General features: G+C 39.8%; 1 protein-coding gene across 1 annotated transcript in view; it reads left to right on the plus strand.

The window, feature by feature from the left end:
* MAP1B (microtubule associated protein 1B) overlaps positions 1-23,672 on the plus strand; it is a 71,515-nt gene extending 47,843 nt beyond the window's left edge. Inside the window, exons 4-7 of the mRNA XM_039729801.1 lie at positions 2,092-2,232; positions 8,343-14,889; positions 17,017-17,255; positions 19,021-23,672. Of these exons, the coding sequence (XP_039585735.1) occupies positions 2,092-2,232; positions 8,343-14,889; positions 17,017-17,255; positions 19,021-19,176 (7,083 nt within the window). The 3' untranslated portion in view covers positions 19,177-23,672. The remainder of the gene's footprint in view (positions 1-2,091; positions 2,233-8,342; positions 14,890-17,016; positions 17,256-19,020) is intronic.
* Positions 23,673-27,465: the final 3,793 nt, after the last annotated feature.

Consider the following 27,465-nt stretch of genomic DNA (forward strand, 5'->3'; position numbering starts at 1 on the left):
ACAACAGCATAAAAAAGAAAACCAAGCCAAACAAGCAAACAGAAAAAAATTAGAAAGAAATACAATATACCTGGTAACCTGGCTGTTAATAGCCTTACCTGGTGGTAGTCCACGCATGATGGTGGCCAGAGCTCCTGTCATGTCCTGTCAAATGCCAAACACCTCCCATAAGAAAAATTCCCAAAGAGAGGGAGATTGTTGTTTCCTGAAGGAAACCCTGATGAATATTTACTTCCTTTTTAGGAAGTTCCCACTCCATTGCTTTAATGTTCCTGTGAATGTACCATATCATATGTACCATATCATGGGAAACCACTGCTCTGCTGATGTACTGGTCTCTGTTCACACTCCATCTTAATCTCTGTTTTGACTGAACCTACATCTTGCTGTGCACTTCCTTCAGCAAGTTTTGAACTTTACCCAGCAGTTAAACTGAATGGAATCATCACCTTGCAGAATTTCTTCTAAAATTAAGTGGTCTTGAAATCAGGAGACAAATTTCTGGTCATCCTTCAAAAAACCTTATTTGTACCGAGACACAGAATTTATGTGTCTCTTAAGGTTTTCCATGTGTACACATTATGATGTGTAATCTGCAAATATTTGGCATAGTTTGCTAACTCTGCAGAATGTCTGTAATCTGCAAATATTTATTTACTTACTTTCTTGGCATAGTTTGCTAACTCTGCAGAATGTGCTTTATTGTCAATTAATAAAATAGAAGGAGAATTATATGACAGTTAAATATCAGTGATTCACAAGTCAGAAAGTAGTTTTACTGTTGGAAAACCTGATGAGTTTACACAAAAGTTGTCAGACTGATATGCACTGCTGGCAGCAACAAAAGAAAACTCAGAAGAAGAAGCCGGTTCTGATACTCTGATTAATAGAGTGAAAACAGAGAAGATTTGAGTAATGCACATCAGACAAATGTTTGCATTTATCTATATTTTTGTCTGAAATAGAAATAGATGCATTAAATCTATACATGATATTTCTGAATATGTAATTATTTAGCGCAATTAGTGGCAGACCAGCATTAGTCCTACATTTAGTTAAAGGAACTTTCTGCTTCTCAGTATTAGCATCATTTATTTAATAAAATAACAGTGAAGACATGATAGAGTTGGGATCTTCTTTGAGATACAAACTCTCCAGTATGTATTTTCTTGTTGTACTGGAAACGTGAGTTGTTCAGCAGAGATTCAAGTTAAGCCTCCCTGGCTCAGCCTCCCGGCATTCACAAGAGTTATTTAGAAAAATTGATTGCTTAACAATCAATATAAACCTTGGAAAGAATATCTTGCTAGGAGAGCTGAGTTGATTGTGTCATCTCCATGGAGATGGAGCTTGGGTGCATTATCATGTGGAGCTGTCCCAGATGGACTCTGCTCATTTGCTCAATTAGTTTAATATGTGGATAGTCTTGTTCTGAAATCACTGTTCTGGTTTGATTTAATTCTTTCTTAATAGAGTGCACTTGAAATTCATAGCTTACCATAGACTGAATTGGTATTTCAGTGTTTGGTAAGACTTTTGAAGTATTTGCAAATCATTTACTCAACAGTATAGAATCTTACACAAATTTTATTTAGTTTTATTCCTAAGTTTAGAATATATGGCTTTCTCTTAGCATGCACATAAATCTCTCCCTTGGGAGTGGTAAGCAAGAACAATTAGTAGCTGTAGTGAGGGTCAAGTAAAGTAACAAGGATGTGCTCTTAAATAATTTACCAAGGTTGTCCTGATACAATTCCATAAAAGTATGCCAAGAACTATACTATGAATAAGTTTGTTTCTAAAATAATTATTTCTTCAAGTTGTATTCTGTTCTACTCCTTGCATGTTTTTTCCATGTCATTAATTTGTTTTATTCTTCAGACCTTCTTTCTAACTGCATCTTGCCCCTCCTTTTTCTTCATGTTTTCCCCTTTCTCATTGTCTTTTGTAAACAGCAGTATAACTCCATGTTTTGAGAGTCCTGTTCCAGAGACTGGTTGTAAATTAGGAGAGATAAAGTGTGTGTTCTCAGTGGATTATTGACACATGTGGTCACTCCCATTATTGATGTATTTCTCCTCTTCGCTCTAGGTGCGCTTAATGATCACAGATGCTGCAAGGCACAAGCTCCTTGTTCTAACTGGCCAGTGCTTTGAAAACACAGGAGAGCTCATTCTTCAGTCAGGGTCCTTCTCCTTCCAGAACTTCATTGAGATTTTCACAGATCAAGAGGTATGTTTAGAAAAGTGTCTTCCATGCATTGTTACAGGCTGGCAGAGATTCCTAGAAGACTAAAAGTGTCTGTCTTGTTAGAGTTACCATAGGTAGTCTGGTGCTGCTGGTCTTTACTCTGTTTCTTGCAAAACATTTATTTATTTTATTTTAGATTTAATATAAATTGCCTAACAAAATAATTAAATATTAATTTGGGAAATCAAATTACAGCTTTCGGAAAGAAAAAAATCAAGGAACCCTTTACAATGGAAGGAGGCAGTGCTGTGTTTAAAATACACAGGTTGTTAATGCAAGGTGCAACAAAGTAGTTGAATTGAACTTGACACCAGGTTCTTGCCTGTGGCTAATTAGCAAGTGGCATTAATAAGACAGAGGGTGTTGCTAGAATAACTGTAATTTTTTGCACCATCTACCTGCTTAACTTTTCTGTAGTAATGTCTAAAATATGGCCAGTGAATCTGTAAAACTTGTGGTTTTTACATACCAAAATGATAATCATTAAATATACAGTATTTATCATTTGTTTCATGACATGTTACTTTGTTCTCTTCCTTAATGTACTGTGTCTGAAAGCTCCCATAGGGCAGGAATCCATAGTAAACAAGCTGTCATACTTAATTTGGCTGCCATGTAAAGTATATATTTAAATAAACTGTATGGCTGCATCCATACAAATTTAGTTTCCACTGTTAATTAGAAGCATGTCAGTAGACTGAGGTTTGAAAGTTCAGCACTGAAACAGCATAGTTTGCAGCAAACTATGTTTGACCTTCCTGTATCCATATGATCTGTTCTCAAAGCCTCTTTGTTCAGCAAACGGGTGAGGAAAGAGCTGGATTCCTGCTCTCTGAGACAGTCCTGGCACCTCAAATTCACTGGCACTTCTCAGAGTTACTTTTCTATGAAATTACAAACTCAAGTTCCTTATGTCTGCCTAATTAGTGACATATAATTATTTTATGACTACATGCAAAACTAGGGGCAAATGCTACCATTACCACTAGGAAACAAAATTATTGCTTGGAAAGTGGAAGGATGGGGGTTGGCCATGAGTTGCAGATGCTGTGGGATTGCTGCAGTAGTGGGTGTTCAGGACACACTCCCGTGGGCTATGAGTAAGGCTCATTTGGCTCATCTCTGCGGCTGGCAGCGTGCTTACCAGCCAGCTGGCATGGCTCTCAGCAAGTGCTGGCTTCCAGCCTATTGTTTCTGAAGTCCTGGGGTCTCAGTGTGTTGGCAAGCTTTCAAAAAACCAAAGAAAGATCATGGCTGTCATACTACAGTTCATGTGTGCAACATTTTTTAAAAATTGAAAAAAATAATTCGGAAAAAGGTCTAGAGAAAGTGGCTACTGGTTTTCTATGTGGTGATGAGATGAAAGAATTACTGTGCTGTCCTGATCCTAGTGGACTTAGCAGTGCCAGATTTACAGTTGGACTCAATGATCTTAAGGGTCTTTGGCAACCTAAACAATTCCATGATTCTAGGACCATGTAAGGTGGGAGTACGTGTTTGTGACCTCTGCCCATTTTTACTTCACTGAGCCAAACCTGAACTGAGGTCAAGGAAAGTGCTTGCAAATAAGTAAATACACTTCAGGAAATACTTGTATAAAGTCTAATTCAGAAATCTGTCTCTAGCATGCAGAACTCTCTTCAGGAAAAGCCTGAAAGCGGGATTTTCAATTTATCCTATGTGGGAAGGTGGAAATGTCCCATTCCCTTGCTTCTGCAACAACAGCTAGAACGGGAAAGTCTTTCTTTGTACCTTTGTGATTCAGGGTAGGAAGTAATAACCGCGTTTTCTCTGAGAAGCCAACTTACTGTTTGTCTTCACTGGCTGTAACACCTTTAAAACTCAAGCATTCCTCAACAGATGTCTCTCAATGTTTAAAAAAGGTTTATTCAGATTTACAGATATATTTCTTTGCTCACACAGTGGTTTTGAATTTGGAGAAGAGGAGTGGCTACATCTTTGTGTTAGTGTTTATCCCTAGTGTCATCATTTGAAATTCAAATCCATTGATACTTTTTTCCTGAGGCATGACTGAATTTGTTATTCTCAACAGATACAATCTGTGCCTGGAATAAACTTCCTTTAATTTTTCATTAGCCTGGGCTTCCAGTGGCTTAACACCGTCTGCATTATGCATGCCAACTTTAAGGAGCAAAAAAGTCAGAATTTAGAAGTATGAAGCAGAAAACCAAATATGGTATAATATAAACCAGAGAGGACTCACCCTGAACCATGACACAATATATTCATTAGCCCAGTATGTTGCCATATAGGGTTGTTTTTTTCAAAATCTAGACAGAAAATCGGCTCTTTATGAGAAACAGTCTGTTCTCCAGTTTTATTTCCTTATGCATGCAACAGACTTGGATTTATTTATTCAGAGGAAATGATTTTTTTATTACATTTGGCTCTCCCTAATAATGTGCTTTCAACCCTGATCAGAGACATATCATAAGGAGTACTTTTGAGAAGCTAAATCCATTTCAAAGGCATCATCCTTGCTGCCCCTCTTTTCTTAATTCTGCAATAAACAACAGTAATGGTTCCCTTATTGTTCTGCTCTTTCAGCCTTTTCAACCTTTTCTCCATTTATTCTTTCTGCTTTGTTTTTTTATTTGCTGTCATTCAGATAGGGCCATATCTGACATATGGGTGAGATTTATTTATACTGCTGTCAAATGGTTTACCTATTCAATAACAATGATAAAGGAAGGTAGAAAATTTTTGTTTTGGGCTTTATTTATCTCTTGGTTGGACTGGTATTTTTAAAACAGCCACTGCATATTTTTTGAGTTCTGTGTTTGGTAAATGCTAAAAAATAAGTTATGTAACACAAAGAAAAAAGTGAGACCTACACACAAAGAGGTCCAAAGAGATCCAACACAATTGAACATTATTAATCTTTCATGTATTCATTTCCTCTGTTGATACAGCTTGTGGTCCAAGAATTCCCAATTATTCACCTGTAGTGTTATCTATATCATCCTTATGGAAAATGTTCTTAAATCTTGCTTAAATCTTCAACTGACAACTGAATCTCTGCAAAGAAGGTTATGGTATTTTTCATGATGATGTGCTGGCACATTTTCCACTGACATTTTATATCTGAATTACTTCTTTATAGAAATTTGGTGGTCTCTTTCTTAAGGGCAAGTAGAACAGAAATAAGGTACATTTAACTGAATTGTCAGTTTAAAAAAGTCAAATGAAAGTATCTGTGGCACTGAGATAAGGTAAAATATGTCACACTTTTTCATGTTTCTCTACTTATCTGGGACAATCAAATACTGTTTTTTAGTTCAGAACCCGTAATAAAAAATGGCTCTTTGTACTATGGCATGGAAATTCATATTTTCTATGCCTTTATTGCAACAGTTGGTTTTGATACTAGAATATTAAGTAATACTGTCAAAATTAATAGAATTACTCTAGATTTCAAATTCTGTGGTCCATGAATTTTAAATCAAACTAGTGGTGAGCATTTTTAATCCTGTTTCTTTTCCTTGATCTTTCTTGGGCTCTGGATCTTGGAATCTCAGAAGTACAAAACTTAGAATCATAGATTCATAGAATTGTTAAGATTGGAAAAGACAAATTCACAGAATTGTTTGGGTTGCAAAAAATCTCAAAGATCATCAAGTTCATCTCTTACCCAACACTTCCAAATTCAACACTAAACTCTGCCCCCAAGCACCAATACATCTACAGATCTTAAATACCTGCAGGGATAGTGACTCAACCACTTCCCTGGGCAGCCTGTTCCAGTGTTCTGCCATCCTCAGTATAAAGAAGTTCTTCCTCATTTTGAAGTGGAACTTGTGTTTTAGCTTATGGCCATTGCTCCTTGTCCTGTCACTGGCCAACACTGAAAGGAGTCTGGCACCGTCCCCTTGACACCTGCCTTTGAGATATTTAATATGTATTGACAAGAACACCTCTCAGACTTCTCTGGACTAACAGGCCCAGCTCCCGTGTTCTCACCTCCTAAGAAAGATGTTTCAGTCCCTTCATCATCTCTGTGGCTTCTGCTGGACCCTCTGCAAATCTTTGTCTTTTATGGTCTGTGGAGACCAGAACTGAAAACAGCATTCCAGATGTGGTCTCCCTAAGGCTGAGTAGAGATCATCTCCCTCAACCTGCTGGCTATATTCTCCCTGATGGAAGGAATGGTGCTGGCTTTTCAGGAATGGTATTCTCTAGGGATACAATTGACCGTCTTGGCCATGGGGACACTTTGCTGGCAAATAGTCAGCTTGTCATCCACCAAGATTCTCAGGTCATTCTCTGCAGGGGTGCTTCCCAGCAATTGAGCCCCCAGCCTGTTACTGGTACTTGGGGTTACACCTCCCCAGGTGCGGAACCCTGTATTTGCCTTTGTTGAACTTCATTCTCTACACTCAGTTCTCCAGCCTTTTGAGGTCATTCTGAATGGCAGCCCAGCCTTCAGATGTATCAGCCACTCCCCATGGTGTCATCAGCAAACTTGCTCAGGGTGCATTCCATCCCTTCATTCAGGTTGTTGATAAACAGTTTGGATAAGACTGGATTCTCCTCACCTGACCACAACTCTCTGAGCTCTGCCATTCAGCCACTCCTTGATACACCTTTTTTGTCCATTCATCTAACCCACATCTCCTGAGCTTTACTTATAAAGATGTTATGGAAAATGGTGTCCAAAGCCTTACTGAAGTGGAGGCAGACAACATCCACTGCTCTTCCCTCACTGACCCATCCTGCCCTTCCATCATAGAAGGCTGTCAGATTGGTCAGCATGATTTCCCCTTGGGGAATCCTTGCTGACTGCTCCTGATGACTTCCTTTTCTTTTATTTGCTTGATGATGACCTCCAGAATGATGTGTTCCATCATCTTTCGAGGATGGAAGTGAAGCTGACTGGCCAGTAGTTTCCTGCGTCCTTTTTCTTTCCCATTTTTGAATAGAGGAGTAACACTGACTTTCCTCCTGTCATCAGTCATCATCCACCTCCTTTTCCCCATGGTTTTTCAAAGAGTGTCTTAGCAACATTTACCAGCTACTTCAGCACCTGTGGGTGCATCTCATCAGGTGCATCCATAAATCCATGGATTTATGGATGTTATGTCTGCCCAGCTGATCTCTAATGCAATGCCCTAGAATCAAGAAAATTCTTCCTTTTCTCCAGCCTCCCTTATCTCCAAGATCTGAGGGCTGGCCTCAGCAGTAAAGACTGAGGCAAAGAAGGTATTCGGTATTTCCACCTTCTCTAAGTCTTCCATGACCAGGAGACCGATCTGATTTATCAGTGACCCATATTTTCCTTATTCTTCCTTTTGCAGCTGATGTACTTGTAGAAGACCTTCTTGCTGTCCTTGATGGCCCTTACCAGACTCAGTTCTGTGTGGGCCTTGACCTTCCTTGTTACATCCCTGCATATTCTGACAGTGTGGTCTGTGCCTTTTTCCACATCCCATAAATTTCTTCCTTCCATTTGAGATTTACTAGAAGCTCCCTGCTTATCCATGCATGTCTCCTGATTCCTTTGGCTGATTTGTTGCTCATGATAATACACTGGTCTTGAGCTTGAAGGAGGGATGCTTGAATACTGACCAGCTCTCTTGGACCTCTATATTTTCCAGAACCCTAAACCATGGAATTCCTCCAAGTACTCTTTGAAGAGGTCTAAGTTCAGGATTCTAGTCCTACTTACTGCTTTACTTCCTCACAAGATTCTGAGTTCCACCATCTCATGATCACTGTTCTGAAAAACTCCCCTGCAGCCAATCTTGATAAATCCAGGAGCAATACTGGCTTTTCAGTATAATAGTTAGGACTGTCCTTCTATAAAGTATAGAGGAGGGAAAGGGGAACCTTGTATCCTGTTGTCCTTTGGGCAGTACTGACCAGAAATAAGGTCCTCCTTTGTATTGTAAAAAAATAAGGCAGTAAAATAATTGTGATACCAGCTTACTTTAGTGTGTAGAATGGAGACTCACCAGTGCAGAACCAAATGAAAAAGATTTTATCTATCTGATTAGGAAATATTTGTTGACATTAATTGTTATTAAAAAATAAATTTGTGTGCATCTTCTTGTATTTTTGTTCTATAACCCTAGATTGGTGAATTGTTGAGCACCACACACCCTGCCAACAAAGCCAGCCTAACTCTCTTCTGCCCTGAGGAAGGGGACTGGAAAAATTCCAACCTTGACAGACACAACCTTCAAGACTTCATTAACATTAAACTCAACTCAGCTTCCATACTGCCTGAGATGGAAGGACTCTCTGAATTCACAGAGTATCTGTCAGAATCAGTAGAAGTGCCATCACCTTTCGACATTTTGGAACCTCCAACCTCAGGAGGTTTCTTGAAGCTCTCCAAACCCTGCTGTTACATTTTCCCAGGGGGAAGAGGCGACTCTGCATTGTTTGCAGTGAATGGATTCAATATGCTTATCAATGGAGGATCTGAAAGAAAATCTTGTTTTTGGAAACTTATCCGGCATTTGGACAGGGTAGATTCCATTCTGCTCACTCACATCGGAGACGACAATCTGCCAGGAATCAATAGCATGCTTCAGCGAAAGATAGCTGAACTAGAAGAGGAACAGTCTCAAGGGTCTACTACCAACAGTGACTGGATGAAAAACCTGATCTCACCTGATTTAGGAGTTGTGTTCCTTAACGTACCTGAGAACCTGAAGAACCTGGATCCTAATTTTAGAGTAAAAAGGAGTGTAGAAGAAGCTTGTTTTACTCTCCAATATCTAAATAAATTGTCTATGAAACCAGAACCTCTTTTCAGAAATACAGGAAATACCATTGACCCTATCATTTTATTTCAGAAAATGGGAGTTGGCAAACTTGAGATGTATGTGCTTAATCCTGTCAAAAATAGCAAAGAGATGCAATATTTTATGCAGCAGTGGAGTGGTACTAACAAAGATAAAGCTGAATTCCTGCTACCAAATGGCCAAGAGCTAGACATTCCATTATCCTATTTCACCTCTGTCTCATCCCTGATTGTGTGGCATCCAGCTAATCCTGCAGAAAAAATAATCAGAGTTCTCTTTCCCGGAAACAGCACCCAGTATAATATTCTAGAGGGACTAGAAAAACTCAAACATTTAGACTTCCTTAAACAACCAATGGTTACACAAAAAGACCTAACTGGGAACATTGCTAGTCCAGCTGTGAAACAAGCGAAATTGAAACAACGAACAGATAGCAAGGAGAGTCTGAAGCCTGCTGCAAAGACACCACCAAATAAGCCTGTCAGAAAGGAATCTAAAGAAGAAACACCAGAGCCTGTGAAGCCTAGTCCAGTACCAGAAAAGCCTCAGAAGTTGGAAAGCAAAGAAAAAGTTCCAGTTAAAAAAGAAAAACCAGCAAAAGTAGAAGCCAAACCAATAGTAGTGGAAAAAGACATAGCAAGTAAGGAAGAACAACTAGTGAAATCTGAAATTCCTGAAAAACAAAGTACAGATGTAAAACCGAAAATGTCAAAGGAGAAGACAGTGAAAAAGGAAGTCAAACCAAAACCTGAAGAAAAGAAGGAAGACAAAGAAAAACCAAAGAAAGAGGTTTCTAAAAGAGAAGAGAAAACACCCATCAAAAAAGAGGAAAAACCAAAAAAAGAAGAGATCAAGAAAGAAGTTAAGAAAGAGGTGAAAAAGGAAGACAAGAAGGAAGCTAAGAAGGAAATAAAGAAAGAAGCTTCAACAAAAGAAGCTAAAAAAGAAGCTAAAAAAGAAGAAAAGAAGGAAATCAAGAAGGAAGACAAAGAAGCCAAAAAGGACATCAAGAAGGTTCCTAAAGAAACAAAGAAGACAGCTACTCCTTCAAATGAAGCCAAAAAGCCAGCAGCAAAGCCTAAACCACAAAAGAAGGAGGAACCTGCTAAAAAAGAAGCAACACCTGCTGGAAAGCCAAAGGAAAAAGGAAAAGTTAAAAGTGTGAAGAAGGACCTCAAAGTCAGTGGAGCACAAGCTGCCCTTGCAGCAGTTGGAGCCACAGCTGTAGCAGCTGCAGAAATTACAGCCGGTGGAAAGGAGCTTGAGGCAGAAAGATCCCTTATGTCTTCACCAGAGGATTTAACAAAGGATTTTGAGGAATTAAAAGCTGAAGAAGTAGAAACAATAAAAGAAACAAAATCTGAAGTTGCACTTATAAAGGATGATCTGAAACTCACTGGCACAGTACAAAAAGACACCTTTGAAGTACAAAAAGAAAAACTGGATAATGAAGGACCTGCTGAGTCATCCGATGAAGGCATAACAACCACAGAGGCTGAAGGTGAGTGTGAACAGACACCTGAAGAATTGGAACCTGTGGGAAAACACAAGGTTGATGACAATGAAAAGTTTGAAGATGAGGGAACTGGCTTGGAAGAATCATCTGAAGCAGATTATGAAGAAAAGGCAGAGACAGAAGAAGCTGAAGAACGAGATGAAAATGAAGTAGAAAAAACACAACTGGATGCCACAAAACCATATATGGAAGAATCAAGAAAAATTCCAGGTGACTCAGAAAAAGTAATGACTCAAGTAGATACTAACATTAAAGATGAAAATTACATTGAAAAGGCAGATTACGAGGCATCTGATGAACGAGCTGAAGAAGACAGGGAAGAAGCAATAGAAAAGGCAGAAACTGAGGAGACTGAAGAAGATGAGGAAGACAAAGCAGAAGACATCAGAGATGAAGAAGAAACTGAAAAAACAGAAGCTGAAGAAGATTACGTGATGGCTGTAGTAGACAAAGCTGCAGAATCTGGTGAAGCTGAGGATAAGTATGGCTTACTCATAATTACACCAACTAAACGCTCAGAGTCTCAGTCTCCTGTGATTGAACCAGCTTCTTCTATCCATGACGAGACACTGCCTGGTGGTTCAGAAAGTGAAGCCACTGTTTCTGATGAAGAAAATAGAGAAGATCAACCTGAGGAATTCACTGCTACTTCAGGTTACACACAGTCCACCATTGAAATATCCAGTGAACCAACTCCAATGGATGAAATGTCAACACCCCGAGATGTCATGAGTGATGAAACTAACAACGAGGAAAGCGAGTCACCTTCTCAGGAGTATGTGAACATTACCAAGTATGAGACATCACTCTACTCTCAAGAGTTCAGCAGAGCTAAACTTTCCCCACTTCCAGATGCTTTTAATGGCTTATCCGAAGGATCCAAGACAGAGGCCACAGAAGGAAAGGATTATAATGCCTCAGCTTCTACCATCTCACCACCCTCTTCATTAGAAGAAGACAAATTCTGCAAATCTGCACTCCAAGATGTATACCGGCAAAGAGAAAGTGAAATCCAAGGCACTGACAAATTAGAAATCAGAGAATCCTACCAAGAAGATGGTGGAAAACATAGTTCAGCCAAGAGTCCAGCTGACAGTTTGTCCCCTCCTTCGCCTGTTGCCAAAACACCACTGAGTGAACGTAGTGTGAACTTTTCACTCACTCCCAATGAGATCAAGGTTCCTTCTGAGTCTGTCCCTACTGCTAAATTGCCTGATGTACACCAAGAAGTTGCTGAAGAGCACTGCACAAGCCCTGAAGATAAAACCTTAGAAGTAGCATCTCCGTCACAGTCTGCTGCTGGTAGTGCTGGTCACACACCTTATTATCAGTCTCCCACTGATGAAAAGTCCAGTCAGCTTCCCTCTGAAACCAGTGAAAAGTCAACAGAAGCTCCTGTTAGCTTTGAGTTTAGTGAAGACAAAGATGAGTCTGCGAAATGCAGAATAAGCCCTATGGATGAGCCTGTGCCAGATTCAGAATCTCCCATTGAAAAGGTTCTCTCCCCTCTGCGGAGTCCTCCACTGATAGGTTCAGAGACCACTTACGATACATTTTTGAGTGCTGATTTAAAGTCTCCCACCAGAGATTATGGAAGTCCTTCTGAGGGGAAACCCGAAAAAGAAAAATCACCTGTTCAGATGAGCCCAGCTTCTGAAGCAAGCTCTGTGGGCCTCTTCCAAGAAAAACAAGATGAAAAAAGCATGGAATTTATGGTAATTAAGGAAAGCTTCAGCCTGGAAAGGAAAATGGAGGATACAGAACCTAGCAGCTCCCAGTCTTCACTGGTCTTGGATGAGCGGAAGTTAGCAGGTGATCTCTCACCAACTCAAATAGATATCAGTCAGTTTGGTTCTTTAAAAGAAGATACTAAAATGTCAATTTCGGAAGGCACTGTCTCTGACAAGTCTGCAACTCCCGTTGATGAAGTTGTTGCAGAAGACACCTATTCCCATATAGAAGGAGTAGCTTCTGTCTCTACAGCATCTGTTGCTACTAGTTCATTTCCAGAACCAACTACTGATGATGTATCTCCTTCCTTGCATGCTGAGGTTGGTTCTCCTCACTCTACTGAAGTTGACGATTCCCTTTCAGTGTCAGTTGTACAAACACCAACAACTTTTCAGGAAACAGAAATGTCTCCATCTAAAGAGGAGTGCCCAAGGCCTATGTCAATTTCTCCACCAGATTTCTCACCTAAAACTGCAAAATCAAGAACACCAGTGCTTGATCACAGATCTCCTGAGCAGTCAGCTATGTCTGTAGAATATGGTCAGGAGTCACCTGAGCAGTCTTTAGCAATGGATTTTAGTAGGCAGTCTCCAGAATATCCTGCTCTAGGCACTAGTGTACACCATATCTCTGAAAACGGACCAACGGAAGTAGATTATAGCCCTTCAGATACACAGGAGTCTCCTTTTGCACAGAAGATTTCACCTGTGGAACAGTCATCTTACTCTCAAGAGAAAGATATTTCAGAAATTATTTCAGTTTCTCAAATTGAAGCTTCATCCTCAACTTCATCAGCTCATACACCTTCCCAGGTAGCTTCACCACTGCCAGAGGAAACTTTTTCAGGTGGTGTTCCACCCAGAGAGATGTCACTGCATTCTTCTTTTACCTCAGAAAAGGTGCAGAGCCTGGGAGAGAAGCTGTCACCAAAATCTGACCTGTCTCCACTGACTCCAAGGGAATCTTCTCCCCTGTATTCTCCTACTTTTCCAGATTCACCTCCTGCAATCACAGAAGCAGTGTCAGCTAGTCACACACCTTTGTTGTCACAACGAGTGTCTTCTGTCAAAGCCTTTGGTTATCAGGAACCCCTATCAAAGCACAGTCCAGAACCTTTACTCAGCCCAGATAAAGAAGATTCAGAGAAAAGTAGCAGGTCACCAGAAGAACTTAGTTATTCATATGAGGCCAGAGAGAAGAGTACAAGGTCACCAGAGAATATCAGCTATTCTTATGAGGCAGTTGGAAAATCTACTAGATCACCTCAAGCCATGGATTATTCCTATGAGACAAGCAGAAAAACTACTAGGTCTCCTGAGACCACAGATTATTCCTATGAGATAACCAGGAACACTACTAGGTCACCCGAGGATACAGACTATTCATACGAGATAATTGCAAAAAATATGAGGTCATCTGAGGTCACAGATTATTCTTATCAGATAACAGGGAAAACCATCAGGTCACCTGGGGCCACAGATTATTCCTATGAGACAGCTGGGAAAACCACCAAATCACCTGAAGCCACAGATTATTCCTATGAGTTAACTGGGAAAGCTCCCAGATCACCCGATACTATGGATTATTCCTATGAGACAACAAGGAAAACCTCTAAATCACCAGAAGCTGTTGGCTACTGCTATGAGACGACTGGGAGAACCACCAGGTCATCAGAGGCCATGACTTACTCTTACGAGACAACTGAGAAAGCCTCTAGTTCACCTGAAGCCACAGATTACTCGTTTGAGACAACTGGGAGAGCTACCCCTGGGAGGTCGCCTGAAGCTACCAGCTATTCCTATGAAGCAAGTGCACATTTTACTCCAAGTAAATCATTAGCAGAATCACGTCAAGATGTTGACTTATGCCTTGTGTCCTCTTGTGAATATAAACATCCCAAAACTGAACTTTCACCTTCGTTTATCAACCCAAATCCCCTTGAGTGGTTTGCAAGTGAAGAACAGTCTCAAGATCAAGAGAAGCCACTAACTCAGTCTGGGGGAGCTCAGCCTCCCTCTGGGGGAAAGCCGCAAGGACGGCAATGTGATGAAACTCCTCCCACATCTGTGAGCGAGTCTGCCCCATCTCAGACCGATTCGGATGTTCCCCCGGAGACTGAGGAATGCCCTTCCATCACTGCAGATGCTAACATTGACTCAGAAGATGAGTCAGAAACCATTCCAACGGACAAGACAATTACCTACAAACACATTGACCCACCACCTGTCCCAATGCAGGATCGCAGCCCTTCCCCCAGGCACCCTGATGTTACCATGGTTGATCCAGAGGCTCTGCCAGTTGAACAGAATTTAGGTAAACCTTTGAAGAAGGACCTCAAAGAAAAGACAAAGACAAAAAAGCAGGGTACCAAGACCAAGTCATCTTCTCCTGTTAAAAAAAGTGATGGTAAATCAAAACAAGTAGCTTCACCAAAACCAGCTACAAAAGAATCTTTAGACAAAATTTCCAGAACAGCTTCTCCAAAAAAGAAGGAATCTGTGGAGAAGGCAACCAAAAATATCTCTAATCCAGAGGTGAAGTCTCGAGTGGAAGAGAAAGATAAGGATACCAAGAATGCAGCAAATACAACAGCATCCAAGTCGGCAAAGACTGCAACCACAGGTAAAGACAAATAGTGATGCCCTGGTGTTACGATTTTCTTAGTTGTTGCAGTGTAGTTAGCTTGCCATTATATCAGCTGAGAGTGTGGTTTGTGGCATATCCTCAAAGAAAGTTCAGGTTTTAAGTACAAATCCAGCATGTAAATGCCACATTTAAATGCATGAAAGTCACTAGTTTTACTACTATAATCTGAGAAAATTTATGTCAGCTTGCTCAGAGAGTACATAAAATAGAAAGAATTTAATACAAGCTGTCTAAACAGTTAACCACCTAATAGAATTGAAAGTACCACTTTTGTTGGTGAAGGAAAATCAGTAGCAAGGTGAAGCCTTATTCATTGTGAGAAATAAGTAGATACAATTATCTTCAACATAAATTAATGCAATTTAATATTGTGGGAGGCAAAGTCACTATCTCTCTTTGAATGCTCTTATTGCTTTGCTGGATTGATTTTAAAAGCAGCATTTAAAAAAATAAACATTAGTAAAAGCATTTTTAGTGAAGTAAGCATGTACATCACGTAATCCGGTTTTATGCCATCATGGATGACTAAACATACCGAAAGTTAATGTAATTTTGAATGTCTGTTATACATTCTAAGTAGCTAAAAATTGTGAACTAGATTACTGAAGGAGGTATTGCACTAATCTGTTGTTTCCAGCAGACCTTGTTGGGGGACTATTTGGGGGATACTTTAATTTTTCTGCTGTGAGGAGTGATGTTCTGTTGCAAGCTTCTTTACAAGGAGCAGTTCTAGGATTCAGCACAAACAAACCAGTATTCAACTGTCCTTAGCTTCCCCATTTTTGGTTGTCCGCTGTTCCTTCCTCACACCATTCATTTGCATCTGTCTGTTAGAAGATACATTTCAAAGCAGCAATGTTGTTATTCATGCTGTGCATTTCTGCAGCACTTCAGCTCTAAATTAAAGTTATTAGGCATACTTCTCAGGCATGTGCTGGAATAATTTGTAATGATATAAAATCGTAAAAATATAGCAACAAGTATCTTAATCAGTGTTGGTATGCACAATTTAAAAAGACATCCGAGATTTTGTATTTTTAACATCAAAGATGATAAAATATTTTGTAACAAAACCAATAGCAAAAACTCTCTAAATCAGGAAATCTTATCACTTCATTTGGCATTTTGCCCTGTGGTGAGTGTTAGAACATGCTAAACAACTGTGAGAGATGTTTCCTGGCCTTTTACACTGTTTGACCCTAAATTGATCATATTGCTCAGATAATTGTTTACCAAACTTAATCAACATGAGAAAGCTAATAAACCATAAATGTTGGTCATCTGGGTAAAATTACTGGCTGAAGCCAGATTTTTAGTTTACACCATGATTTTGGAGCAAAAGATGTGATTTTTTGTGTAATAGTTTTAATGTGTTTACATGTTGCACTTCATTTTGACTGAAGCTCTTCTTCTTAGAACAAGTATATACTATGTACAGCAGCAAAGGAATGCTTCCCCCTACTTTTTGCAAAAAGTGGCTAATTTGTGTACGTAAATAAGGATACAGCAGGCAAACAAATACTTGACTCTGTTCATTGAATTGCGTTGCAACTTCCTCCTTCCAAGTTCCTCCTTGACCTTCTTTGTGCTCACGTGTAGTAGATTTCTGATGCATCTCTAAGGCAGCCTGAGCACATCAATTGCTATCATGTCCTGCTGTGTACCTCAGATTTCAGGACAGCTTCAAATTTTCATGGCTTCCTGTGTGATACTAGATTTTATAATCAGTCATACCCTAGACTTTCAAAAAGCAGCACTTCTTCATCAAGAAAATAATAGCACCATTTACTGAATGGTAATTCAGTAATCACAGCCTTGCATAGTAATTGTTGCATAATAGTAGTATATTACTGGAAAAGGTTCAGCCAAATTTTTGTTAATAGTAGTGATTTTTTTATTGTATAATATAGTTCCAGTTTTTCAGGTTTTTCCTTCCATTACAATCAGAATTGGGGTACAACACAGCTGTAACATGTCATTACATGTAGGAGGGTAATTCCGTAATTGGTCACATCTCACTTCAGTGGTTATAAAAGTAATTAATAAATGCATGCTTTTAACCATATGCCTATGATATATTCTTTTGCTGTTTGGTTTCCAAAGGACCTGGAAATACTAAGGTGGCAAAATCTACAGCAGTGCCTCCGGGACCTCCAGTGTATTTGGATCTGGTCTACATTCCCAACCACAGCAATAGCAAGAATGTTGATGTTGAGTTTTTCAAGAGGGTGCGATCATCCTACTATGTGGTGAGCGGGAATGATGCTGCGGCCGAGGAGCCAAGTAGGGCTGTTCTGGACTCCCTGCTGGAGGGCAAGGCACAGTGGGAGAGTAACATGCAGGTAGGCCCTTCATTTCTATCTCAACCTGGAAATCTAACCTTTGTCAGCTATGAGAAACTAGAGCACCTCTGGCAGGGATGGCGGATGCCAGAAAATGGAGCCCTGTCTTGGTTTGAAAGACAGGTGTCTACCAAGGAATGGAGAATATGATGAGAGGAAAGAGGACCTGCACCCAACACCTTTCACCCAGACCAATTCTCTCAGGGTCTCTGTCTTTCCCCAGGTAAAAAGAGAATAGTTAGCTGCACTCTTCCCCTAAGATATGGCAACTTCTTTTGCCTCTCTTAAGTACCCCATTGTTATTGTCTCCTACCAACACGTGTGGGAGAGAATTCCATGAGAGAAAGAAACAAAAGGAAGAATCCTAAATCCCAACAGGCCCCCAGACTGGGCACCAGTGAAGCCACTGATGATGTGTGAAGCACAGAGCTGCACTGCACTTCATTCAGACCAGTTCCTGGTTTTTAAAACAGCTGAGAACTGGCTTATAGGGCCAGCTGGCCGTCTCATAATTTTACTGCACCACATATATGATCTCAGTTTGGCATTGTTGCGGTTTTAAGTTTAATTGTTGCAGTTTTTAATGTTTCACACTTCATAGAGTAATTACATGCATTTGGAAACTTCATGTTTCCAAATGTGTGAAAATGCATGTAATGCCTTTCCATTATGATGAAAAAGTGACCAAACTATCGATCTGTAGTCTGAAGAGTTATCAGTGCAGATTACAGTGTTATACTTCTCTTGAAAGCTGCATCTCAGCACTGTGAGAAACGAGCTTCACTCTTCAACATTTCTAAAAGTTTAATAAGGGATAAAAGGGATGGTAAACAGCAATGGGTGCATAGCCATAGCTAGAGGCACACTGGCTAATCATAGCAAGGCTTCTTATGTACTTTTTCATTGTATTAGTCAAATGTATATTTGTAAAGATTAAACACATTCAAACATTTCTTTAAACTTGTTTACATGTTCTGGGGATTCTTTAGCTTGGTTTGAACCCTGACCCATCTTTCTAGAGTACGTGCAGTAATCATGGATGTGAATTTGAGAGTCGTGTCTCACTTCTGTGCTTTCAGCAGGCAACAGTGATTGATAGTCAAAGGGTCAGTGGCAGGGGTCTTTACATCTGTTCCTCAAATGTTATCTGACCATGCAGACCATTTAGCTATTTCCACAACTATTTTAAATCAACATTACCTATTTCACAAATTCATCTCTTATTCTCACTTCTGTCAGTTAGTTATAAAAATAAAGGCATTAGTTATTATTCCGCAACTGCAGTTAATTCTGCAAAAGTTAACACATAGCATCCACTTTAATATTTTGAAAAAGCCTAAACTATAATTCATGTTTATCATACTAAAATATACAAGTTACACAGGGACCAAGGCACTGGCCAGAAAAAGCTGACAAATTATACTATATTAAATGCATTTAAAAGTGATTACAAATTGTACTATATCAAAATCACAATGATTAACAATAATTTGAAAAAGCCAATACACAATAGTGAAAGCCAAGAACTACATAGTTATGAACAGCACCTTACAAAACCAACATTTTATTTTGATAAACCTTATTTTCAGTCATTCTACCTTACCTACAGGTTGATTTCTTTTTATCCATCCATTTATTCAAGTATTTATTGCATAAAAATTCACTCTTTCCAAATATACTTTTTGGCTGGGTGTTCGTGAAAAGACATTTTGCATATCAACTGTTTATGTGGTCCATTCAATAGGACTTTTATTTCATGTTGCAGGTGACTTTAATCCCAACCCATGACTCCGAAGTGATGAGAGAATGGTATCAAGAAACCCATGAGAAACAGCAGGATCTCAACATCATGGTTTTGGCAAGCAGCAGCACTGTTGTTATGCAAGATGAGTCTTTCCCTGCATGCAAGATTGAACTGTAAGAACAAGACGGAGCATCTCAAGATTAAACTTGTTTCCAGAAATTCTTCAGTTTAAAAACACCTTTCCTGAAAATTCAAGTAATCTATTTCAACTGCTGAACTATATACCTGCCAAATGCTATACTGTGTCACAGTGATGCAAGTCACTAATATATTTTTCTGTCTTTGTTGGTTGCTAAGGGAAAATAACAGTCTTCCCATGGTAGAGTACAAATTACTGCGAAAATACAGATCCAGTTGCATCTCCACTGAACGTTTTGAAACCATGCACTAGCAACCCCAATTGACTTTTGCCAGGTAGAGGCATTTGCCCTCTAAAGAAACACAAAGAGAGAAAGAGAGAGTGGAGTAGGAGGAGAAAGTAGTAAATTATTAGGTCTGCATTAGTCTCATGGCAATAGATGTATCGCTTAGTACAGTCTGCTTATGTTCTCACATGAGAAGAAACTTTTAAATTTTTATCAATATGAGCTATCACTATGGGGATCCTTTTTTTAAAGAATTAAGTTAGCTCAAACATAAAAAGAAAGAGAACATGGCTAGGAAGGGATGTATGACCTAATCACTCATCAGCAGCTTTCCACTTTAATTTGAACTCTGCATACTGACACACCGTAACAATCACAGGCCAAATATGCATGTAGCCTGCACCCCATCCAGAAGTCTAAAACCTTTCTTACAACATGCAGAATTGTTGGTCTAAGGCATGCTTCCAGCGAAAGCCCACTCACTCCAGCCAGAACTGACCAGTCCACATGCTTGAACACCCATGTCCACTGTCGATTAACTGAAGCAAAATACCAAAGCGGTCGGGAGTACATACAGTAGACAATTTGCCTTAGAAAGTGACTTGAATGTACAAAGAAACTTGATGCACTTATTTTTTAATGCTGAGACAGCAAATTTATAAAACATCTGTGTAGGATCATAGTTACACCAGTAAAGAAGCACGAGTGTGCATGTGTGGTATTAGGAACTTATCTGACTGGTCAAATGGTTTGGTGCTATGAATTACATACATCAGTTATATGAACACTTCATAGATGCACCTGGACAGCTCAACAAGGCAAGATGAGCTTTTTTGTGAAGGCTCCTTTCGTACTGTGGAAGCAAGATTGAAGTGGTGTCTAGTATCAGAGTTACAAAACTTAGTGAAACATTCAGAATGATGGAAAAGGTTACCTGTGAGCCTGTACAGCATTCAGCCTTCCTTTGTCTTACCTGATTTTATTTGTTTAATTTAAGAGTGAACATGGGAACAAATGTACAGAAGCCTTTCCTTTTAGTGCTGCATGAACTTTTAATACATGACTTGTAACAAACATTTTCATTTACAGGTAAATGCAAAGAAAAATTTTTCAGGTGAAGGCAGTCTTTTTAGTAGTTTTGTAAGATAAGTGAGTAGTGTTGTTTAAGATTCTAGTGAGAATTGATATTGAGGTAAAATTTATTGAAAACAGTCAGCTGTTAATACCTTTTGCAGGAGACGGGTATGGAAGGATACCCTCATAAAATTATTCTGTTGATGGTGACAGAAAATGGGATTTGAGAAGTTGATTGCCCAATACTTAAAAGGTTATAACCTACATTCTCAACCCTCACAAGATCTTGGAAGAGGATAGAACAAGCAATAAGCTAAATGTCCTTTCTCTTCCCTTTTCCTTCCCTTACTTTCCCTTCTCTTCCCCTTTGCTTTCCTCTTTCCTCTATTCTTTGCCTTCCTCCTTCTCTTTCCTTTACTCCTCTCTCCTCCTCTCATTTCCTCTTTTTTTACTCTTTCACTTTCTTTCCTCTTCCTCTCATTGTCTCTTCTTTTACTATTCTTTTTTTCTATCTTTCCTTTCCTTCTTCATGTCTCCCTTCTTTTCCTTCTCTAAGCCTGCTTGCAGAGGAACAGCACGACTGCTCTGTGATTTAAGACAGTTTGGATTTTTTACTCTCAGAAATTTTACCCCAATTAAAAAGTCTTGTTGTATCGCAGAAGGTCTGCAAATCTGAATTTAAGAAGGTGTGAAGGCATACAGCATGGAGTTATGTGCTGGTTGTATGAATCACCATTATGGCTGTTAAGTTTTACAATGTAGTGAACTATGACCTCATTTTATTTTCTCTACCTATAATTTATTTCAATTTTACATTGTTAGCATATTTTTGTTTAATAGGTGTAAGTTTGCACTCCTAATTTTTATGAGGGTTTTTTAATACTGGTTTAGAGTCTTGTAAATGTGGGCTTCTCATGCCCATTTAATGCTGTGAATTACTGTTTGTCAGTGGTTGGGGTTTTGATTTATTTTTCATGTCTTCTCTTTTTTTAGGTTTCTCTAGCAATGCTGTTTTATTTATTGCTATACCTTTTAAGTAGTTAAGAATAACTCAGAGTGACTATGGCACAAAAGGCAGATGGAAATGTATTGTGAAAACAAGCATGTTTGCTGGGCTCATATCATTCACTTAAAAATGCTTTTGTAATACATAGTCTACAAAGATATGGGATATCTTTGCAGACTATGTTGTATAATTTTGCAGATATGTTCTGCAAAATTTTTGGCAGAACAGTTGTACTGTTTCTACAATTCTTTCTGATTTATCTATTTTATTATATAGTTCAGAATTCAAACCTTTTGAGTGGGTGGGAACAGATTTTCTGATTTTCTGACAACACCTGAAATGGTTTGTATCTCTGCTTTGGTAGAAACTTGTTTTAAGTACAGCAGTGGTTTTGTGACTAATCTCACTTATGCCACTTACTCCTGTGAATCAGGAGCAATTTCACTACTGTCAGGGAAGTTACAGTCATCTGATCCTACTGTAAATTAAATTGGAATCAAGCCTTAAATATGCCCAAGCAAGTTTATGATGGCTGAAACATTTGTTTTACTTCTGAAATAATAATGATAATTAGACAGTTACATGTACATTTGCTTTTTTTGCTGCTACAAGAATATTAAAACCGTGGTCTGGCAATTCTGAGGTAATGTAATGCCTGTTCCATCCACTCCCTTCCAAATGGCAATGGCACCTAGATTCAACACAGCGATGAGCTCCTCCATTGGCTCCTCCTTGCCCTTAATGCCTTTCCTGCCTGTGGATCTAATCTACCTGTGCTAATCCTAGTACTACACAACTAGTTTAGTGTAACAGTCATCAAAATGTACTGTGTACATTAACGATGAGTGCTGTTGATCAGCATAGATTTCTAGGAGCATGGTTTGTTATTGATTACTCTAATTGTAAAGATTCAATACCTGAGTGCAAAGAACACTCCATTTCAATGATGGTATTACCCATAACAGCATTCCTAGTCATGAACTTTATGCTATTAATATAATGCTTCATATAATTCAATGAAGAATTAACTTTGGGGATCCCATCCCACTCTTGAACTTCGACAGGGCCTCTCTTGCATGCCTTTTCAAAGTCCTGTGGTGGGCCTGACTCATTGACCTCTATTTTCACCCCATCTTTCATAGAAATCACCTTTGATTTTTTTTTTACTTATTTTACATACTGTGGTGAATGGAGATAACTGTGTATATGAATGTTGGGGTTTTTTTAATTGTCTATGATAGCTTATGCATTTTAGGAGAGTTCTGGTACTCTTTTACTAAGATTTAATAAATTTGTTAATTGAATTTTCAATCCCTCCCAACACAAGCAATTGAGTTCCAAAGAGCACTTGCTGTGCATTTGGAACATTTCTGTCATGCGCTTCTCTTTGTTCATCTGTCGCCAGAGGTTCTTGCTCAGTAATGATGCTTTTGAGAGAAATAGTAATTTTCTTGGTCTGGATTTACTAGAATATGAAAAAATATAATGTTTACACTTGAAAGAAAAGCTTTCATCTTTTCACTTAATAATTGAACAAAACACTAAAATCAACTAGAGGTAAGCATTTCTTAGAATGCAATTATATAATTCACCTGGTTTAAAAATGTTTGCTATTTAAAATTTAAAAAAAAAGAAAAAACTCTTGTTTGTTGTGACTTTACAAAAAAAATTCTAAAAAAAGAGTAACTAGATAAAACAATGGCATAAAATATAGAAAGAAAAAAATTTAAGAAGCAGCTTCTCTCTACTAGGCTAACTAAGCGCTCCAGAAGGCAGGAGCTACCTCTTCAAGACTGGGCTGTAATCTCAGTGTAAAAGACAAAATCTGAAATATGCTTTCACGCATTTGCATGCAGCCATTATCTTCCAAACTATGGAAAGAAAGTCTTGTGGCTGGCTGAGAAGCACCTCACACACCTCCTCTCTCTTGTTCTGAATGGTGTTTGTGTCAGTCTGCAGCTGTGTATGGTATTATGTCTTATTATCCTGCATCACTTCTATTCTATCCAGTCATATCTAATGTAGAAAATTAGTTTCCAGTGAAAGTAATATGTAGTGCTTTTATGATATTTGTGTGCAATATCCCCTCTTCCATTGAGGATATTTGATGTAAAGGAATCAAACTCAGTTCCACAATAAAATACAAAAGTGGTAAAGTGGTGTTGACATGTTTCTTGTCTTTGTGTATGTATGTATTTTTAAGTTCTCCCTTTCTCTTAGTCATGATTACCTAGTCTATGGGGGTTTTTCTCTGAAGATCAGTGATTATTTGAATGCCAGACAAACCCCAATCTCACTTTAGTAATTGGAAAATAAATGTGGAAGGATACTTTTATCTTGTGGTGTGAAACATTACCATGATGTACCATGACATGGCTTCTCATTGTTGTTCTCATTCCTGTATTCCTCAGCAGAATGAGAAAACACCTCATTTTCAATAAGTACACAGTCACAGATGATGCCAAATAAAGTTACATCAAGCTGAGCACACCATAAGGTCTTTTCCAAAGTCGTAGCAGTTCCACAAGAGTGTGTAGCTTGTCTCTAGTAGTCATGGAGCCTTCCTGACCGTCACTGCCCATTCATCTTGGTTAGAGGGGACAGAGCATGTGGGGAAGCTGAGCCCTCAGTTCAGTTATTTACTCTATAAATGTTAGAATTCCTCTAGTGCTGTTGAGGGATGCTGTAACATCAGGCTTGCCGCCTTTGTAGTTGCTTGCTGCTGCAATGCCAGCTGTCCTGAGATTGCCACAGTCAATGGTGATGGCATGAAAGGAGGTAGATTGGGGCAGCAAAATGCAAGGGGTGCTCACTCCCAGGAGAAGCAGAGATCCTGTGGGATGTCCTTCACCCTCAGGTGGCAGTCTTCTTTTGCAGGCCCTTATTCATCTCCAGAGTCCAAGGATTTCTTTCTAGCTTCTTATGACAATAAGAAATGCTGTAGTTTGCTTGAATTGGATTGAGCATGGTGAAACAGGGAAAAATGATGACTAGATGAGGGAAGTCAAGTGCTGCAAATCTTATATCCTAAGTATAATTCTGCATATGTGTACATCAAGGTTTTCTAAACTTTGTTGTAGAGTAACTGATGCTACTTAAAATATATTAAAATGATTGTGCGAAGAAGACCAGGTCAAGCTTCAATCCCAGTCATTTCCTTGCAGCTTAGCAAAGTTCCTGGATTTGCTTAGGTGTAACAGGGGCCAGGCCTGCCTGGTGCGTGGTGTTTGACTTATTGCTTGTAGATGCCACATGAAAGCTCTTCTCTTCAACACAGATTAACAAATTCAATCAGCTTATGAGATATTATTTCAGATTCCATGGGAACATGATGGTTCCTCAGATTTTTTCAGTCTACAAAAAATGGGGTTCTATCTTGTGGCATCCTAGACCAGTAGACTATTCATTCTTGATTTCTAATGTTCTGTGGATGGGAGGAAATTTTAGCTTTTCATTGTTCCCAGTGTCTTGGTTTGAAAAGACAGGTGTCTGCAAAAGAAGGCAGGAGCTTCTCTTGGAATGGAAAATGTAAAGCCTCTCTGTCTGAATTACTATACTTTTGAAATTAAGGGGCTCTCAGCCAAAGGTACGGAAGGAAAAAAAAAAAAGCAGTAATACAAAACAACACTGACAGAGTCAGAATATGACCAGGGTCTTGGTAGCAGTCTGATTACATGTTGGCTGCAGTCTTCCTAGAGTGACAGATGAGGCTCTGTTGAAACAATGAGCCTATAGAAAGGGAGTATGTTTCCTCTGATGGTCCAGTGGTGGTGTAGATGGGCCTGGTCTTCCTCTGGAAATCCAGTGGAGAAGACAGCTATGACTCTGGGAATCCAGTGGAAAAGGCTGCCTGTGGTGTTCCAATGTCAGATTGTATCCAGGTAGGAATGCTTGGCTCCTCCCCCTGGGCAGAGCATCTCACAATGGAATGATGTAATTTTATCAGTCATGCAGTGGCACTCAGGGGCCCATTAACGGAAGATAACAGGAAAGGTTTGTTGTGGAAAAGATAAAGAAAAACTGCCCCACCTGGTTTTAACAGGTGGCGCAAATACAGAAGATAACTGCTCCACCTCTAACAGACAGCAATAGGATACACACCCCGGCCACACCCTGCATTTGCAACCTAAGACACCCAGGATGTGGCAAAAAAGAGGTATCGAGGAGTCTCTGATTAACAACTACAGTGATATGCCATAGATCCAGCTTGTGCCCAACATTGCAACAAAACTCTTTTGATGCTTTCTAAAGCATCTCTGAGCCCTTAAGCATTGCCCATGTCCTTCATTCAGCAAGCAGTTTTTGACCGTCGCCTGCTGTTGTAGTCACTATTCATCTTCCACAGTCTGCACTAGCATGCACCATGCTCTTTGACACCATCTCCCACAGCACATTCCAGGAAAACCTCGAAGCCCACAGCTTGGACAGGTGTACCCTTTGCTAAGAACTGGCTGGATGGCCAGGCCCAGAGAGTGCTGGTGAATGGTGCTGTATCCAGTTGTGCTCTAGTGATGTCCCACAGGGATCAGTGTTGGGGCCCAGTTCTGTTTAGTATTTTTATTGATGAGTTTGATGAGGGGTATATATACGTATATATGAGGGGTATACCAAGCTGGAAGCGAGTGTCAATCAGTTGGAGGGTAGGAGGGCAGTGGAGAAGAACCTGGACACGCTCGAGGGGATTGAGTCTACCATGATCAAATTTGTAGATTATACCAAGCTGGAAGCAAGTGTCAATCAGTTGGAGGGTAGGAGGGCAGTGGAGAAGAACCCGGACACGCTGGATTGATGGGCAGAAACCAACAATTTGAGGTTTAACAAGAAAAGTTCTGGGTCTTGCACTTCGACCACAACAACCTCAGGCAGAGCTCCAGGCTAGGGACAGAGTCCAGGCAGAAAGGGGCCTGGGGGTGCTGCTGACAGCAGCTGAAGATGAGCCAGCAGGGCCCAGGTGGCCAAGAAGGCCAATGGCATCCTGGCCTGGACCAGCAATGGTGTGGCCAGCAGGAGCAGGGCAGGGATTGCTGTACTCAGCACTGGTGAGGCCACATCTCAAATCCTGCATCCAGTTCTGGGCCCCTCAATTTAGGAAGGACATTGAGGTGCTGGAGCATGTTCAGAGAAGGGCAATGGAGCTGGTGAAAGGATCTGGAGCTTCAGCCCTGTGAGGAGCAACTGAGGCAGCTGAGCTTTTTTAGCCTGGAGGAGAGGAGGCTTGTCCCTCCCTACAACTCCCTGAAAGAGGGTGTAGCCAGGTGGGAGCTGAGCTTTTTTCCCAGGCATTCAGTGACGGAGCAAGAGGACAGAGTCCTAAACTGCATCAGGAGAGGTTTACACTGGACATTAAAAGGCATTTCTTCACAGAAAGTGTGATTGGGCATTAGAATTCCCAGCGAGGTGGTGGAGTACTTTCCCTGGAGATGCTCAAAAAACAGACTGGGTGTTGCACATAGTGCCATTGTCTAGTGGACAAGATGGTATTAGGTCATCATTGGATTTGCTAATGTCAAAGCCTATTTCTCAAATCTTTTGCAAGCTAGCTAGTTCTGAGATTCTGTGATTCAGACTGAGCCCAAAACTACCAGAAGCTGCATAATGCTGACTGCCCTCATGATAGCAGAAGACTTTGGCTGATCAGTTCTGCTTGCTGGTTTTTTGGCTGTTACGTTCAGCATACTTTCCACCAGATACAAAATCCAGAGGAAAAATACAGAACTAAATCAGCAGGTACTATAGTCTGCACAAGCATTTTTTGCTGGTCCTCACAGATCATTACCACCTGCTTCTCTACACTTCAACAATTCCTGCATTACCAACCCCAGTATGAATTGCTGGCAAGGTGGAGGTTGACTGTGCATCTGATGCCAGCTCCACTGCTAAAACAATTTCATGGCATGATTTACACATCATACTGCAGATTGGTCCATCACCTGTGCTTGTGAATCACACAGAAAAAATAAT

This window comes from Passer montanus, unplaced genomic scaffold (genome assembly GCF_014805655.1).
Source record: "Passer montanus isolate IOZ18808 unplaced genomic scaffold, ASM1480565v1 scaffold7, whole genome shotgun sequence".
NCBI classification, from domain to species: Eukaryota; Metazoa; Chordata; class Aves; order Passeriformes; family Passeridae; genus Passer; species Passer montanus.